The sequence below is a fragment of the Mastomys coucha genome, unplaced genomic scaffold (genome assembly GCF_008632895.1).
Source record: "Mastomys coucha isolate ucsf_1 unplaced genomic scaffold, UCSF_Mcou_1 pScaffold9, whole genome shotgun sequence".
NCBI classification, from domain to species: Eukaryota; Metazoa; Chordata; class Mammalia; order Rodentia; family Muridae; genus Mastomys; species Mastomys coucha.
This window is the reverse complement of record NW_022196915.1, coordinates 19865257-19879625: the sequence shown is the minus strand read 5'-3', so window position 1 is coordinate 19879625 and position 14369 is coordinate 19865257. Positions and strand designations below refer to the sequence as shown.

The following is a 14369-nucleotide window of genomic DNA, read 5'->3' as shown; positions in this document are numbered from 1 at the left end:
TTTCTCTTTGGACCAGTTATATACCAAGTGCTCATTAGCCTCATGTGACTAGTGGCTGTGTCTCCAGACAGAAGTACAGGGAAGGAAATGGCTTGCCTGCAGGGGTCTGGCCTGGCTCACCCCTCCATCATCTTTAGACTACAGCTCTATCTATTAGCGGGGTGGGTGGGTGGGTGGGTAGGAAAGTCTGCTCTTTGCTCACAAGGCTCCCAAGTTACACTATATCCCAACAACCTACAGAGAAGCCCAGATGCCATTGAACACACTGGAAAAGTCACTCCTGCCTTCAGTAAGAAACCGGGCATCCAGAGGAAGTGGAGGGATCTCCACTCCCCTCCCAGTCCCCACACAGCTGTCTCCAAGTCCCATGCATCCCCAAGGACCCATCTTTGTCCTCTGTGCTTAGAAAGCAGGTTGTCCCCAAGCACTGGCCATCTGAAAATGCCATTCCATCTCTTTAAAAACAAATGTTTTCATCTGAAGTAACACTCCTGGACAAGAAGCTGCTGCCTAGGGAAATGCTCTGTTGTTGTTTTTGTTTTTGTTTTTTTCCCTGTCTAGTGCCTGGATTCTTAGGCCACTCTGCTGGGACACAGGCTGATGGCTCAGTCCCGGTCTACACATTCCTATCTCTTGTTTTATTGGACTTTTAGTATCTGCCCCACCCCCACATCGACTTTCCAACAGTGCTGTACCGGTGGCGGAGTTGAGAGGAGGGCGGTGGGGAGTCATGTTCTGGCATAAAGGTAGGTGTGAGACACTCCACCCCTGCCTCCCTGCTGGCTGTAGGGAAGCTACTCCCAGCAGGCAGGCCTCAGACTTGACCCGGACTCTACAGCAGCCTGGGTATTGCTAACCCTGGGAGGCTCATTTCAACTTTTACTGTTTTTCCTCCAGTTGCCACCTGTTTATTTATAACGACAGAGCATGAAATACAGGGTGGAGGTGCTCACCACCTACGCACTTTAAATACCTGTGCAGTAGCTGGGCGATCTCAGATCTGATGCCTACACATCCACCCTCAATCTCACTGAAACTGCAGACACTTAGGCTCATGCAGAAGCTCACTGTCCAGGTGCCGCAGCTCCAGTGAACCTTCCCCACCTGGTACCCGCCAGGACAGCTCTCAGAATGGCCTCGCTTTGCCAAGGGGAACATGCTGTGTGCCTAACAATCCACAGGAAGTTGGACTTACCCCTCCTGGCCTGTCTGATCTTTGGGCTCAGCATGCTGCAGCCACCTGGCCAGACCCGCTGGGCCGATCATGCTGCCATCCGCTTCCCTTTTCTCTTCTTGGCCAGTGGCCCTTCATGCTCAGCTCCTCGGAGTCCTGGGGCCACTGGCGTCACACCCTCGGCTCCCTCTTCTGGCTCCGGCTTGCCTTGGACTACATAAATCCTGATGCATTATTTATCCATTCCAGAATTAATTTTCATCCAAGCAGACCATTAAAGCCACAGTGATCTTTGGTGATCAATCACAGGCCAGGGCGGGGCCCGCTTGGCTGTCCAGTTAGCGCACGCGGGGCTACTCATTCCTGAAGGAGGAGGCGGGGTCTTAGGCTTTGGGGCGGGCAGGTGGGCGGAGCCAGCTGCAGCCTAGTAGAGATTCCCTCTGGCTACAGGTCCCGTCCTGGATGTTTGCAGGCCAGCCAGCAGAGGCCACCAAGAGGGAAGAGGACACACATAGCATCGTGGATGGCCTGGCCAGCACATCCTACTAAAGCGAGTGCGAGGTTGTCAGGCAAGGGAGTGGCGAGACCCCTGGGCATACCTTTCTTGGAAGGAGCTGGCATTCTGGCATTGCTCACAACTAACTAGCAGAAGAGTCCTGCTGAGGGTATCAACTACCTCCTTAGTAAGATTACAGAAAACAGTACCAGAACTGGGTCACAAAACTTAACAGAGTTGAATAACAGGTCTCTGCTATGACCAGCATAATTCTAAAGCGTACATACTAGGGCTGTTGTTGAGCCCCCACATCAACATCCTAAAAAAATCACTCCACAAATGCAGTCAACAACAATAGCTATGAATTATTAGGTGCCTTCTTTGTTCCACTCCCATACTATTGAGGAGGACGCTGTTATTAAGTGTTCAAAGGAGGAAAACGAATGTCAAATGACTAGGTAGAAGCCACTGTTGTCTAGTGCCGGGCTGTCATTTGCACACAAGGCTGACTCTAAACTCATGCTTTTTTTGTTGTTGCTGCTGTTGTCTATTTTTTTTGTTTTGTTTTGTTTTGTTTTGGCTGAGTCTTGCTAGGTAGTCCAGGCTGGCCTTGAACTCTTAATACTTCTGCCTTACCACCTGGAGTACTGTCCTTCCATACCCTGGCTATAAACTTAAGCTTTTCTATAAAGCCAGTCTCTCAAAATACTCCTGTTCTGACCACCGCTTGGTAATAGCTCCCACCTTGAGAAAGGTCTGTGAACTTGTTGGACTATGACCCCTTCACTCTCTGCTATGAACACCACTTCATGTGTCCTCTTGACCACCAAACCCTAGGGTTCAGTTATTTCAAACTGTGTTACAATCATCCTGCTTTGAATGTCTCCTGTCCCTGGTCCCTGCTGCAACCGCCTCAGTTTTCTTTCTTTCTTTCTTTCTCTCTTTCTTTCTTCCTTTCTTCCTTTCTTCCTTTCTTTCTTTCTTCCTTCCTTCCTTCCTTTCTTTCTTTCTTTCTTTCTTTCTCTTTCTTCCTTCCTTCCTTTGCTTCTTTGTTTCTCTCTTTTCTATATTTCTTTCATTCTTTCTTTTTAAAAAGATGCTTTAATTTTATTTATATAAGTGCTCATCTGCATGTACACCTGCATGCCAGCAGAGGGGATCAGAAGTCATTACAGATGGTTGTGTATCACCATGTGGTGGCTGGGAATTGAACTCAGGACCTCTGGAAGAGCAGACAATGATCTTAACCTCTGAGCCATCTCTCCAGCCCCCACTACTAGACATCTATGTGGACCTTGTCAGTGTCTCGTTGACAGTTACCCACTTTTCAGCGGCTGCAGAGAAAGGAGGGCTCCTGAAGGAAGAGAGGACTGAAGATCGAGGGGCAAACTAAATGGTGAGGTAAGTCCCATATCCAGGTTAACAAGCCCACAGAGAGCAGGCAGCCTCAGTCAGCTCCAAGCCCCTTCTTCAAGTCTTAGCTCACTTCTCAGATGGAGGTGTAGGTATCCTGACATGGCGTCCAGTGCCTTTCACAGTCTGTCATGCCGTCCTCTCTGTCCCATGCCTTGCTGCTGCTGAACTTGGCCATAATCTAGAGAAGTTCCTCCCGCAGTCCTCTGTATGGGTCACACGAGGCCCCTGGGTGCCCCCTTTCATATGCAGTGTGTCCCCTGCTCTCACTGCCTGTACTTCTGCACAGTGCTCCGGAAACTTCCCTCACATTTCTTCAGCTCCACAGGCTTTGTTATGCTTTTAGCACATGCCTGTGAAACTCCTGATCCTACCAATTGGGGGAGACACTAATCACTTTCCCTGAGCCCTTGCACACCTCCCTAGGACTAGCCTTCTCACCTTCCCAGCCATGAGCCCCAAACTACCTCATAAAAAGCCCCATGAAGGATACTGTGCATAGAGGATGGGGAGATGGCCTAGTGGGTAACATGCCTATCATAAAAGCACAAGGACATGAGTCTGGATCATTAGCGCCCACATAAATCCTAGGTGGACATATCAGCATGCCTGTAGTTCTAGTGCTTATGAGGTGGAGATAGGGGATTCTGGGAACCAGCTAGTTAACTAGACTAGTTGGCAAGCTCTGAGTTCAAGTGAGAGAGCCTGCTTCAATATAATAGTTGGAGAGTGAAGACAGCCAATGGTAACCTCTGCCATCTACACTAAAGTACATATATGTATACCCACGTCCATGAGAACACATATACATACATGTGCACTAAACACACACATGTCCACACACACATACATACACATGAAATACTATATATGGACAGATCAGGAACACCATTGCATAGCCCCTCTCCTTTAAGGCCAAGATCAGGCTAGGACAGAGCCCACCCAGAAAGGATGAGAGAATATGGAACTGGACAAATCACATGTTGACACCAGGGTCACAGGGCAAGTCTCGTGGCTGGTGACAACATCTTGAGCAATCCGGAAACCATCTGTGAGTAATGCAGCCTGGCCAGTGTTCCCCTGAGCCAGGCCAGCAAATGCCAGAGCTTCGGCCCAGGGCTACTCACGATTGTTTTGCTTAAGAAACCACCTCCGGGGGAGCTTTTCCTGTGCAGCCGCTTCCCCAGGACTTCAAGTCATTGCTCTCTCTCATTGCCTGCTTTTCTGGCCATTAGAGTCTGAGGAACAAAACCACAGGCTCTGGGCTCAGGCTCAGGCTCAGACTCAGGAGGCAAGTCTGAAAGGTCAGGAGCTGATGTGATTGGGACCATGGGGTCAATGAGTGGAGAGCAAAGTGGCTGCTCTTCCATTCTCTTGCCTTGAATCCAGATTGTTCCTAGTCCTCTGATGCAGGATTCACAGGCAACAGCTCACCATGTTGCCTCACCATGGAGCAGTGGACCCTGGAAGCCTACGGATCCTTTCAGGACTAGAGGGTGCTGGTGAAGACAAGAACAGGGCTAAGGGATTTGTTGAATGTGAAGACTCTGACTAGCCTGTATTTGAATAAGCGGTGTTATTCCTCTAGGTGTAAGCTAAGATCTGCAAAGGAAGTAACCCAGAGTCTGGGAGTCCTCTGCCCTTGCCCTCCCCACACACACCCCCCAGCTCTGTCTTACAGTGTGGCCCTTACCCCACCCCCACCCCACTGGCTTTGCTCTGCCTCTGCAACTCTCCTGCATCACTCCATTCAGCGTTTTCTAAGTGCTGATGTGGAGCAGGCCTTGAAGGGTGGGAGGGAACTGAGCAGAACTCTCCAGAAACACCTGTTAAATGCACATTTGTTAACGGAATACCCACCCATCAACGCACTCAGTCCAGAGCCAGGCCGTTGCAGTACTGTGGCTCTCTTCTTGGTTGCACCCTGCAGACTTTGCAGAAGAGTCCCAGCATCCCTTACTACTCTTCTTAACCAGCACGGGATGCACAGCCATCCTAGGCTTTCGTGATTGTGACTTCTATGTGGCCAGGGGAAGGAACCACTGCCCCACGTGTCTGGGTCCAAGGCTACCAAGGGGCCTTTGCCTGTGGCTGTCCTGAGGAAGAGGCCTTCCTATAGAAAGATACATGTATCAATCACTTATCCAGCTAGGGAGAACCTCAAGCTCTAATGAGAAAGAAATCCCTTGCATGTAGAGCTGCTGGTGCTGTTGCATCGTCTGTATAGCATGCAGAAGTATCCAGTAGAGGGCGTGGGGCTGGGGTTGGGCTGGACCAGCAAGCATCAAGAGTGGCAGGCTGGAGGAGGAACTTTTCTCTAATTTTCACAAAGATGCCCAGTGGGCAGTGGATCCCTGCTTCCCTTTTCCAGAATCTTCTGGGCTTGAGACAGAAGCACGCCCTTGTAAAATCCAATGTGGAAGTGATGCTGACCTGGCTCTCCATCGTCTGTTCCCTGCCAACCTGCTTAGAGTAGCCTATGTTCCCTGCTGTGAGGAGGCTGTTGCCACCTCCTTAGCCTGTCACTCGGCCAGGGCATCACTTCTGTCTCTCCAGCTGCATATCCAGTGGGGTCCCAGCCAGCCAGCTGGCATTAATCTATAAGGAAGCTGATGGTTCTGAAATTTTGAGTAAGTTTGCAAAGCCAATAGTTTAAGATATACACCATCAGGAACTGAACAGTATAAGCCTGTAATTGAATAATATATTGCGTTACAAAACTTATCACTCCCTAATCTATTCAAGTCATCCATATGGGAATACTATATTTTCCCATCGCCATGAGAAGGGGGCAGTTCCAATGCTAAGGTTCTGTCCCCCAACTGGTTCTTGATTTGTCAGTAAAAAAAAGCCAGGGCCAATTGTTGTGTGGAAGGTAAAGGCAGGACTTCCGGGTCTCAGGAGGAAGAATAGATGCAAAGAAGGAGAAAGGAGTTTTCTGCCAGGCATTGGAGGATGAAGCATGCAGCAACCCTTTGAGGTCTTGGAGGGAGCTGGGGCCTGCAGCCTCTAGTGCAGGCAGGTGGTCATGGATGTTTGGCAGGGCCTAGGTGGGACTAGCCACTGAGGTTCAGGGCAGGTGGAGAGATGGATATTCAAAAGGTTGTGCTTTTCCAGGAGGGAGACAGTAATGTCCAGCAATTGTACCAAGAAGGCACATTGGGAAGGAGCAAACTGTATCTGTGTCTTTTGTCTGCAGATTCAAGGGCTGCTGGTAGCGTAAGCAAAAGGGATGCTGGGTGAGGGCTGGTAGCATGGGTGGTCCTGGAGCAAAAAACTACCCCCAACAGCCATGTGGATCTCACTAAGTTCAGTTCTATTATTTGAGGAGTACTCACAGCATGGAAATCAGGCAACACTAATCCAGAGCCTAGGAATCTCCTCTCTTTTTCACATCCCTCTGATCCATGCCAGAGGCCCCTAGGAACCTGCTCTAAGGTAGGGAGTATACTCCTCCTGCCCAAATGGGCATATCTCTAACCCCTTCTCTACCACCCATACTGAGTGATCCAGTCAGTGTGGGGCCCCTGCTCTGAGTGGAGGATCAGTCTCTACCCGAATCAGCCCTCTCTTTCCTCATGGATGCTCTGAGTTTTCAGCCACCTACAGTCAAGTCAGCATATAGGTGTAGAAATGGTATCACTGCTCCTAGGCCTGGGATACAGCACTCTGTCCCTGACACCCTACCTACCAAACTCATTTGCATTTTCTGGTCACTTAGGATCAGGGCACCTTAGAAGCCAGTAAGGGCCATGAAGTCTGAATCCTGAACGGCTGTGTGGAACAGAGCTCTCACTGCTAGGCTGGAAACACTCCACATGGATATGGAATAAGCATAAGTGAATGCCCATCATGAGGATCACTGCATGGCTATTTGTTAACACAGTCAACTTTCCATTGGATCTATGGTTTCATCTGTCCTTTGCCTGTGAGCATTTGAAATGTCCTCTAGTTCATGAATATGACTAGAGTGGATCACCCATCCCTGAGGCTCCAGGGACATTCTACTACAACACTTGGTATGTGTATGTGTGTGTGTGCGTGTGCATGTGCGCATGCATGTGCGTGAGAGAGACAGAGACAGAGACACAGAGACACAGAGAGAGATTGGAAATAGACTATGAACTCTTGCTGACTCTCTTCTATAGTTTAAATACCAACTTCACACAAATCCTCAGCCTGGGCTAATGCTCTCTGCCAAGTCCGTCATGGCCTTAGTAAGGGACAGAATGATGTGTTTCCCGCTCCTGGGACAGGACCAAGCAGTGTGGGCCTGTTGATGGCTGCTGTGGGTGTAAGGCTTGTTTGTGTAATAATGTACACATTTTACATTCCTCCTTCAAGGAATGTCCTCCCTATTAAAACTAATGACTCCATGATAGTAAGAAACAGCATGAATCCAGAAGGCTAATGTCTCAGTAAAATGGTAAATGATGGGACTTTCAGGACAGCCCTTAAGGCTGTGGAAAAGAACTCTAAAATCATGGATTAAAAAATATATACTTTCTCAAAAAAAAAAAGTAAGGATGCCATATGAATTATATGAGGGACTTCACAAATCAAAAGGAACAAAATCAGCTGTGCTGTGAGGTAACTTCTCAGAAAGATACTAAGGAAGGAGATAAAAATATTTAGGGAGTAGGGATCTCAGGAGATCCTCAGCTAAATTTTTTGTTTATGCTTACAAAGGCAGACAGATTCCTAGGTTCAGGATCATCCTGGGACAGAGTTAGGTTAGGTAGGCCCAGGTGTGGTAGAAATGGTCCCAGGATGGGATCCCAGCCAGCTAGTTATCATCTGTGCTTAACAAAGGCAGACAGATCTCTGAATTCTTTTGCGAGGTTAAAGGAAAATGTGTGCTTAATGTCTCCTAAAAATTAAGAGGCTGGGGTCGTGGGATGCTGATTCATAGAATAATCAAAAGGAAACCTGGAGTAAATGGCTGCATTGATATGTAAAATAACAGACTAGGCTTATAATCTGCAGATCAGAGATGAGCTATCCAGAGAATTTTTTAGAATAAAAAGAGAGAGAACTGCTTGGAGAACTCTCTTGAGCAGAAAATAGGGAGAGAGATCTCTAGAGAAAGCAGAACAGAGAGAGAGAGAGAGAGAGAGAGAGAGAGAGAGAGAGAGAGAGAGAGAGAGAGAGAGAGAGAGAGAGACAGAGACAGAGACAGAGAGACAGAGAGACAGAGACAGAGAGAGACAGAGAGAAAGAGACAGAGAGAGACAGAGAGACAGACAGAGACAGGGAGCAATATGGAAAGCTGTCTCAAGCAGAATGTAGGTTGTTAGCTTGAACTCATGACTTGACTTCAAGTTGGTTGTTCGCTGCTCCCAGACACCCCTTCCTCAGAACCCCTCTCCAAGCCAAGGCTGGTCCTTGGCAGCACTCTTTTTAGATCTTTAAATTGTGAAATTCTGTGGAATTCATCAAAGGTAAACTTTTGTGCTTTGCTGGTACAATGGGCACATCCCCAACCCGTGTCACCACCGGGAGGGTGGGTGCTGGAGGAGCCTACTCCAGAGGGGCTGGCTGGTCTTTCTCCCTGCCTCTTCTCTCTGACCTCAATCCTGTTATCACTGATTTTTTAATTAGTGTTGTCTATGTGTTGCTGCTCATGGTATACACTGTCATCCATAGCTAGGCCCCTGCAAAGGAGCCAGAGTCTTAGATTTCCACTTTCCATGGAGTGGTCTATTTAGTGTCTTGTTATCCAGGTCAGGATAATAATACAGAATCTAAAATCACACATTGAAAAACCACCCATATATACCAGACCAGGTCAAGAAAGAGAAGCCCAGAGCAGGGAGGCTTGCTTACAAAGCCCCCAAATAACACTGTTTGATATTCTTTGTAAACTTGGAATTACCTAGGAGATGTACCTCTGGGCATGCCTGTGGTTATGTTTCCAGAGAGGATAAACTGAAGAAGGAGAAAGGACTCTTAGTGTGGGCTACACTATCTCATGATCTGGGCCCTAAGACTGAATAAGAAGGGAAAAGGGAGGATGCAAGTGTGTGTTAGCTTTCATCTCTCTGTGCTACCTGATCTGCCCAGATGTAAGCAGGCTGCCTCTTACCATCATGGCTTCTCTGGCACAATGGACTGTATCTTCAAACTGTGAGTCAAAATAAACCCCTCCTCCCTTAAGTTGCCTTTCTTCCAGTACTTTGTCCCAGTGACGAGAAACTATAACTGATACAACTTGATCTGTGTCCTGGTGACACCCGTATCCTTACTCCCCAGGAGAGGAGCTTAGGTGCACCAATCTGGTTGAGAAATAATAGCTTGTCATATGTCAACTTCACCTTCACAGCAGCATCTCTGCCTGCTGCGAGTTCCAGGGAGCTGGGCTTTGGGCAGAGGAGGTCAGACCTGTGTTCCTCAGCCTTATGTGTTGTCATTACGAGGTCTTCCTCAAGAAGAACATGACTTTGGTTGCTACCACTCTCCATGGTCATTGGCTGGGGAACATCCCAAGAAGAGAAAGGCACAAAGTTGGCTGGAAACCTGAGTGTGGTCATTTGGGTGAAAATGGCCTCCATAGGTTCATACTGGTCCTCAATTGGTAGAACAGTTGGGAAGGATTAGGAGATGTGGCTTTGTTGGAAGACTTTGGATGGTCATGGCAGGGCTTGGAGGTTTCAAAATCCAGTGTCATTCCCAGATAGCTCTCTCTGTCTCCTACTTGTAGATAAAGATGTAAGCTCTCAGCTACTGCTCACACTATGCCTGCTGCCATGATGGTCATGGAATCACTGTCTGAAACTGTAAGTCCCCAATAACTCTTCTATAAGTTATCCTGGTCATACCGTCTCCTCATAGCAGCAGAAAAGTAACTAAGACTCTGAGGCTTACCCCAAGAGAACAAATAGATAATGGGAGTTAGTTCATCCCACTCCTGCCTCCAGGTAACAAGTTCTTGAAGGGTACTCTGCCTATACTTGTGTGTCACTTTTAAACTTCTGTAAATGTCAAGTTCAGTACTTGATACTACTCATCTAAGAGTCTTTGTTTAAACTGGATAAGTACCTGGGACTTTGTTGTACTGAGTGATTTTCAGATTAAAAATAAATTCATTCAGCTGCAAATTTGTTGAGTTTTTTTTAGTGAGTTTCTTAGAGGAGAAGTTTCTGTCAGTGCATGTATGGGCCTGGGCTTCTAAGGGAGGTAGGGAGGAAGTGGCTGGTCCTATAGGATACCTATGGCTGGCCCTCACTACTGCTCAGGAAGAGTCCTCAGCTTCTGTCAGTCTAGTGCTGAGAGGAAAGAGGGGCATGTGGTCTCTCTACCAGATCAAAGTGTTCCTGGTCATGGGACAAGGATTCACTGAGAGTCCGAGTAGCTGTGGTCACTCCTGAAGCAGGGTGTGGCAGAGAGAGGGCTACTACCATGGGCTGCCTAGAAGCTAAAAGTAGCTCTTGATCTCATAGGGGTCCAGTGAAGGTCTGAAGTGATTTCTCCTCCCTGAAATCAAGGTCAAAGGTTATGTTTGAGAAAATAAAGATTGGCCATTCTGGTCAGTTTTACATTGTTGCTTAACAAGCATAGTCCCTGGTGCAAACACCTGCCTGTTGAGAAGAGGCCGTGCCCTGATCAGAGGGCAAAAGTGGATTGTCCCAGAGCCCCCTCTGCATTGATCCTCTATCACAGCCCCCTTTCTCCCTACTCACATCTTCCTAGAGGAAGCCCGTCACCTTGACACCTCTGTTTGCTTCCACTCATATCCTTGCCTTTGGCATTTTTAGTCCATCCCTTGGTGGTTACTTTCTCAAGGCCCCGGACTGCTCAGTCTTTTGCTCTCTGGATTAGAGCTTGGTTGTTGCTGAACAGTTTCCAGTCCATACAGGAAACTACCCATATCCCTCGCTGGAAGTCATAAAGAACTAATCTGCTTGGCCCTCCAATAGGCAGTCAGATATGGCTATCTAACTCTGGCCCAGGTAACCTGAACAGAGTCAGATTAGCGGCAGGGGTACTGTTCTTCTGTGACAACAGCACCTGAAGCATAGGGAGATGTCCTGCAGCAGGGTCCTGGCTGTCTGCTGGCCTGTGATGCTAGCATATAGGCCCTTTACAACCCCTGCCACTTCTGACCATTTTCCAAGCCTGCTTCAACTCCCAAAGAGTCGTGTAAACTTCGAATAAATTCCCTTTTCTGCCTTGGCTGCTTTGGTTGCCTTCTTGTTAGAACTGAAGCCTACCTCCATCTTACCCCTCCATCCAAGCTTGCCTGTTCCTCATCTCTCTGACCTTGTTATCTTCAGAAACCAACACAGACACACAGTTGCCTCTTGTCCGTTCTCAAAGTGAAGTCATTTCCTTCCCTATTTTCCTGGTTGTGCCACCAACTCCATCTCAGTTGGAAGCCACAGGCCATCTTCCCAGACTTGGCCTCTCCAGCCCTTCATTCTGTTTCCTCATGAAACTCTTGCTGGTCAGCACTGACTGTGGCCTCCATTCACCAAAGGGATACCTCCAGGGGAAGTCCTCTTACCAAGAGACTTTTCTCACAGTCTATATTTTATCCTGATCTGTTTCAAACCCCAACTGGGGCTTAGCTCTCTGCCTCTGTCTCTCCTGGGGTCTAGTGTTCACAAATTACTTTCCTTCAGCTAGTTCCTGGGGACTACTAAGGTCCCTGACCATCAGCTTATATTCTCCGAGGCATGGTTTGTACACAACAGCATTGGGTAATCTCTGTGACCACTGACGCGTGACTAAATGGTTTTCTTGCAGGTTATTGATGAGTAACTTCATAACAAATCCTCTGAGCACCCATTTGGATAACAAGACAGGCAGCATAGACTTGTAGCATGGTAGCTTCATAGCTTCAGCTTTAACTCAAGCCCAACATGGTAGCTTCATAGCTTCATTGCAAGCCCAGCACTGGTGGTTTCCTACCATTGCTCCATCTGCTCTCATTTCCTGGATCATTAGAGGAGCAAAAGAGGCAACTTCAGCCAAGTGGAAGTGTCATTCTTGTTAGTCCTCAGAATCAAACAGGTCTCGTGGAGTACCATCCATTGGGCATGGTCTTGACCATAGAAGGAGAGTTGAGAAGAGACTTGGATATAAGGATGCCATTCAGAGGAGAGACTTGGCTGGGACTGTAACTGTGACAGACCACCAAGAACAATGTGAAAGGTACAAAGAAATCAAGAGTGGACTCCAGGAGCCCGCATACCTACAGACCATCAGAGGAAGAGGTGAGGGGCTAGCTAAGAGCCCTAACAGCATAGGCAGAGAAGCAGGAGAATCCAGACAGGAGCTACAACCAGGAGCACTTTCCTGTGCAGCTCACTGTGTGATGCACTGAGGAAAGGGCTGGGCTGGCAGTGGGACAGGACAGTGTGCAGAGGATCTGGCCTGTGATGCTGTGTATGACCCAAAAAGTAGATTCCCTGTATGAGGGAAGGATTCAGAATTTGCCATTACCAGTAAATTCCAATGATGGCAATGTTATGAGCTTTCTACCCCCTAAACAGTCTCATGGAAAAAACAAGACAAGACACAAAGACTTCCAGCTAAAAACATTGAATAGAATATACAAAACAAGTATTTAAAAATGAACAGTGGATGTAGGTTATAGGGGGGTGGCGTGTAAGATGAAGAAGCTACATGGTCTCTATGCAGGAAGTGTCATTTTCTACAATGAGTATATGCCAATTAAGAAAGGAAGAGTAAATCAACAAATAGCTGGGAAATGAAGTGACAGAGGAATTTCATTTAAGAAGAAACGTCTTCTCCCTTCCACCAGACACAACAATAACAACAGAAGCCCACAAGAACTGGCAAGGCAGCATGCTAGAACTTTAAAAATTAGTGAGATACCACTGGCAGTTCTTAGCTGCTGGGAGATGAAGGGTCAGTTAACTTACAGAAAGTAGCCCCTGATCAGTCTATCATGCTCCCGTGGTGGGTGACACCTCCCAGAGTATTTGGGCAGCAAAAAATTGGACTCGATGGGGGAAAGGAAACACAAAGTTGGATGAGAAGGAATATGTGGTGGGTATGGGAGGAGTTGGGGGATTGAGGGTGAAGAAATATCAAAACTTACATTAAATCTTCTAAGAACTAAATACATACGTGTGTGTGTGTGTGTGTGTGTGTGTGTGTGTGTGTATGCATAAATTGACCTAAGCTTGCATGGACTGCGGGAAATCCTTAATTAGAACCCTGAGCTAGAGATCAGGGGGCACAGCTTTGTGCCACTGGGTCCACCCACCTTTGAGGCCTGTTCCAATTCTCTAGGTCAATGAAGAGCTCCCAGAAACCTTATGTGCCAGCATCCTCACTGTAGGGAGTGATGGCTCTGTTGGGGCCTTGCTTTCATCTCAGTAACCCAGGACTCTCCCTGCTCAGCAGGGAGCAGGGGTTCCCCTCAAAAACTCTCAGAGGCAAATGTTTTAGTTCCTAGGGCTTCAGGCAGTAGATAACAGAACAGAAATTAGCCCAAGACAAAGCTCTGGGGAAAATGATTGAGGGTGAGATGTTGGAGAGAAGAGTTTAGACAAAGTAGAACAGATGTAAACCTGTGGTATTTTTGCCTCATTGTAACCCAAATGCCCAGTAGAAACAACTTAAGAGCTAAGTTTATTTTGGCTCCCTGTTTCAGAGTGATTTCAGTCTGTCCTAGGGAAGGCATGGCCGTGGGAACACCAGGCAGTGATGTTCACACAGACAACCTATTAGCAGAGCCCACAGGTGGAAACCAGTGTATCATTTCAAGTCAACCTACTCCCACTTGCCAGGCTCTACCCTCAGGGCATGATGGCCTTAAGAAAGGGTTGCAAGCTAGGGAACAAACACTCAAACCAAGCCTGAGGAGAGTACAAACCATGACCATGTGGGAGGAAGCCCTGAGCTGTCACCTCTCTGTGGTCTTCAGACTCTTCTTGGCATAGGGTCTGGGGCAGAGCTGTCAGCTGTGGGGTAGAGTGTAGGAAGCATGTACCAGGACACCACAGAGACTAGGAGAATTTTGGTGCAGTGCTCAAAATCACTGTTCAATTAGCAACTAGCCTTTGAGCGAATGGTATAAATGTCAATGGGTACACATGACAAGAAATATTCACCAAAGTAGTTCAGAAAGGCCACAAGCTCAGTGAACAGGAGCAATGAACAACATCCACAAATCTGAGAAAGCAAAGGAAAGCCTGAGTCCTGGAGTTGTCATGGGGAGATGGTGATTTCAGCCAGCACAGGTAGCATCTTGCTGTGGGTGTGGATGGCAATGCCATACTTTGTCAGAATGTCTGTGGGCAGAGGAAGGCTCTC

At 47.7% G+C, this 14369-nt stretch overlaps 1 protein-coding gene across 5 annotated transcripts in view; it reads right to left on the bottom strand.

The window, feature by feature from the left end:
* The window catches only part of Arhgap22 (Rho GTPase activating protein 22), a 153005-nt gene that overhangs the window by 123738 nt on the left and 14898 nt on the right, over nt 1-14369 (bottom strand). Inside the window, exon 1 of one of the 5 annotated variants that reach the window (XM_031361770.1) lies at nt 1196-1529. The exons of 3 other annotated variants lie outside the window; for them this stretch is intronic. In XM_031361770.1, coding sequence (XP_031217630.1) covers nt 1196-1229 — 34 coding nt within the window. In that variant the 5' untranslated portion in view covers nt 1230-1529. Of the gene's footprint in view, nt 1-1195; nt 1530-14369 lie in introns of those variants that run through there. One more of the 5 variants, XM_031361768.1, reaches the window with a different exon arrangement.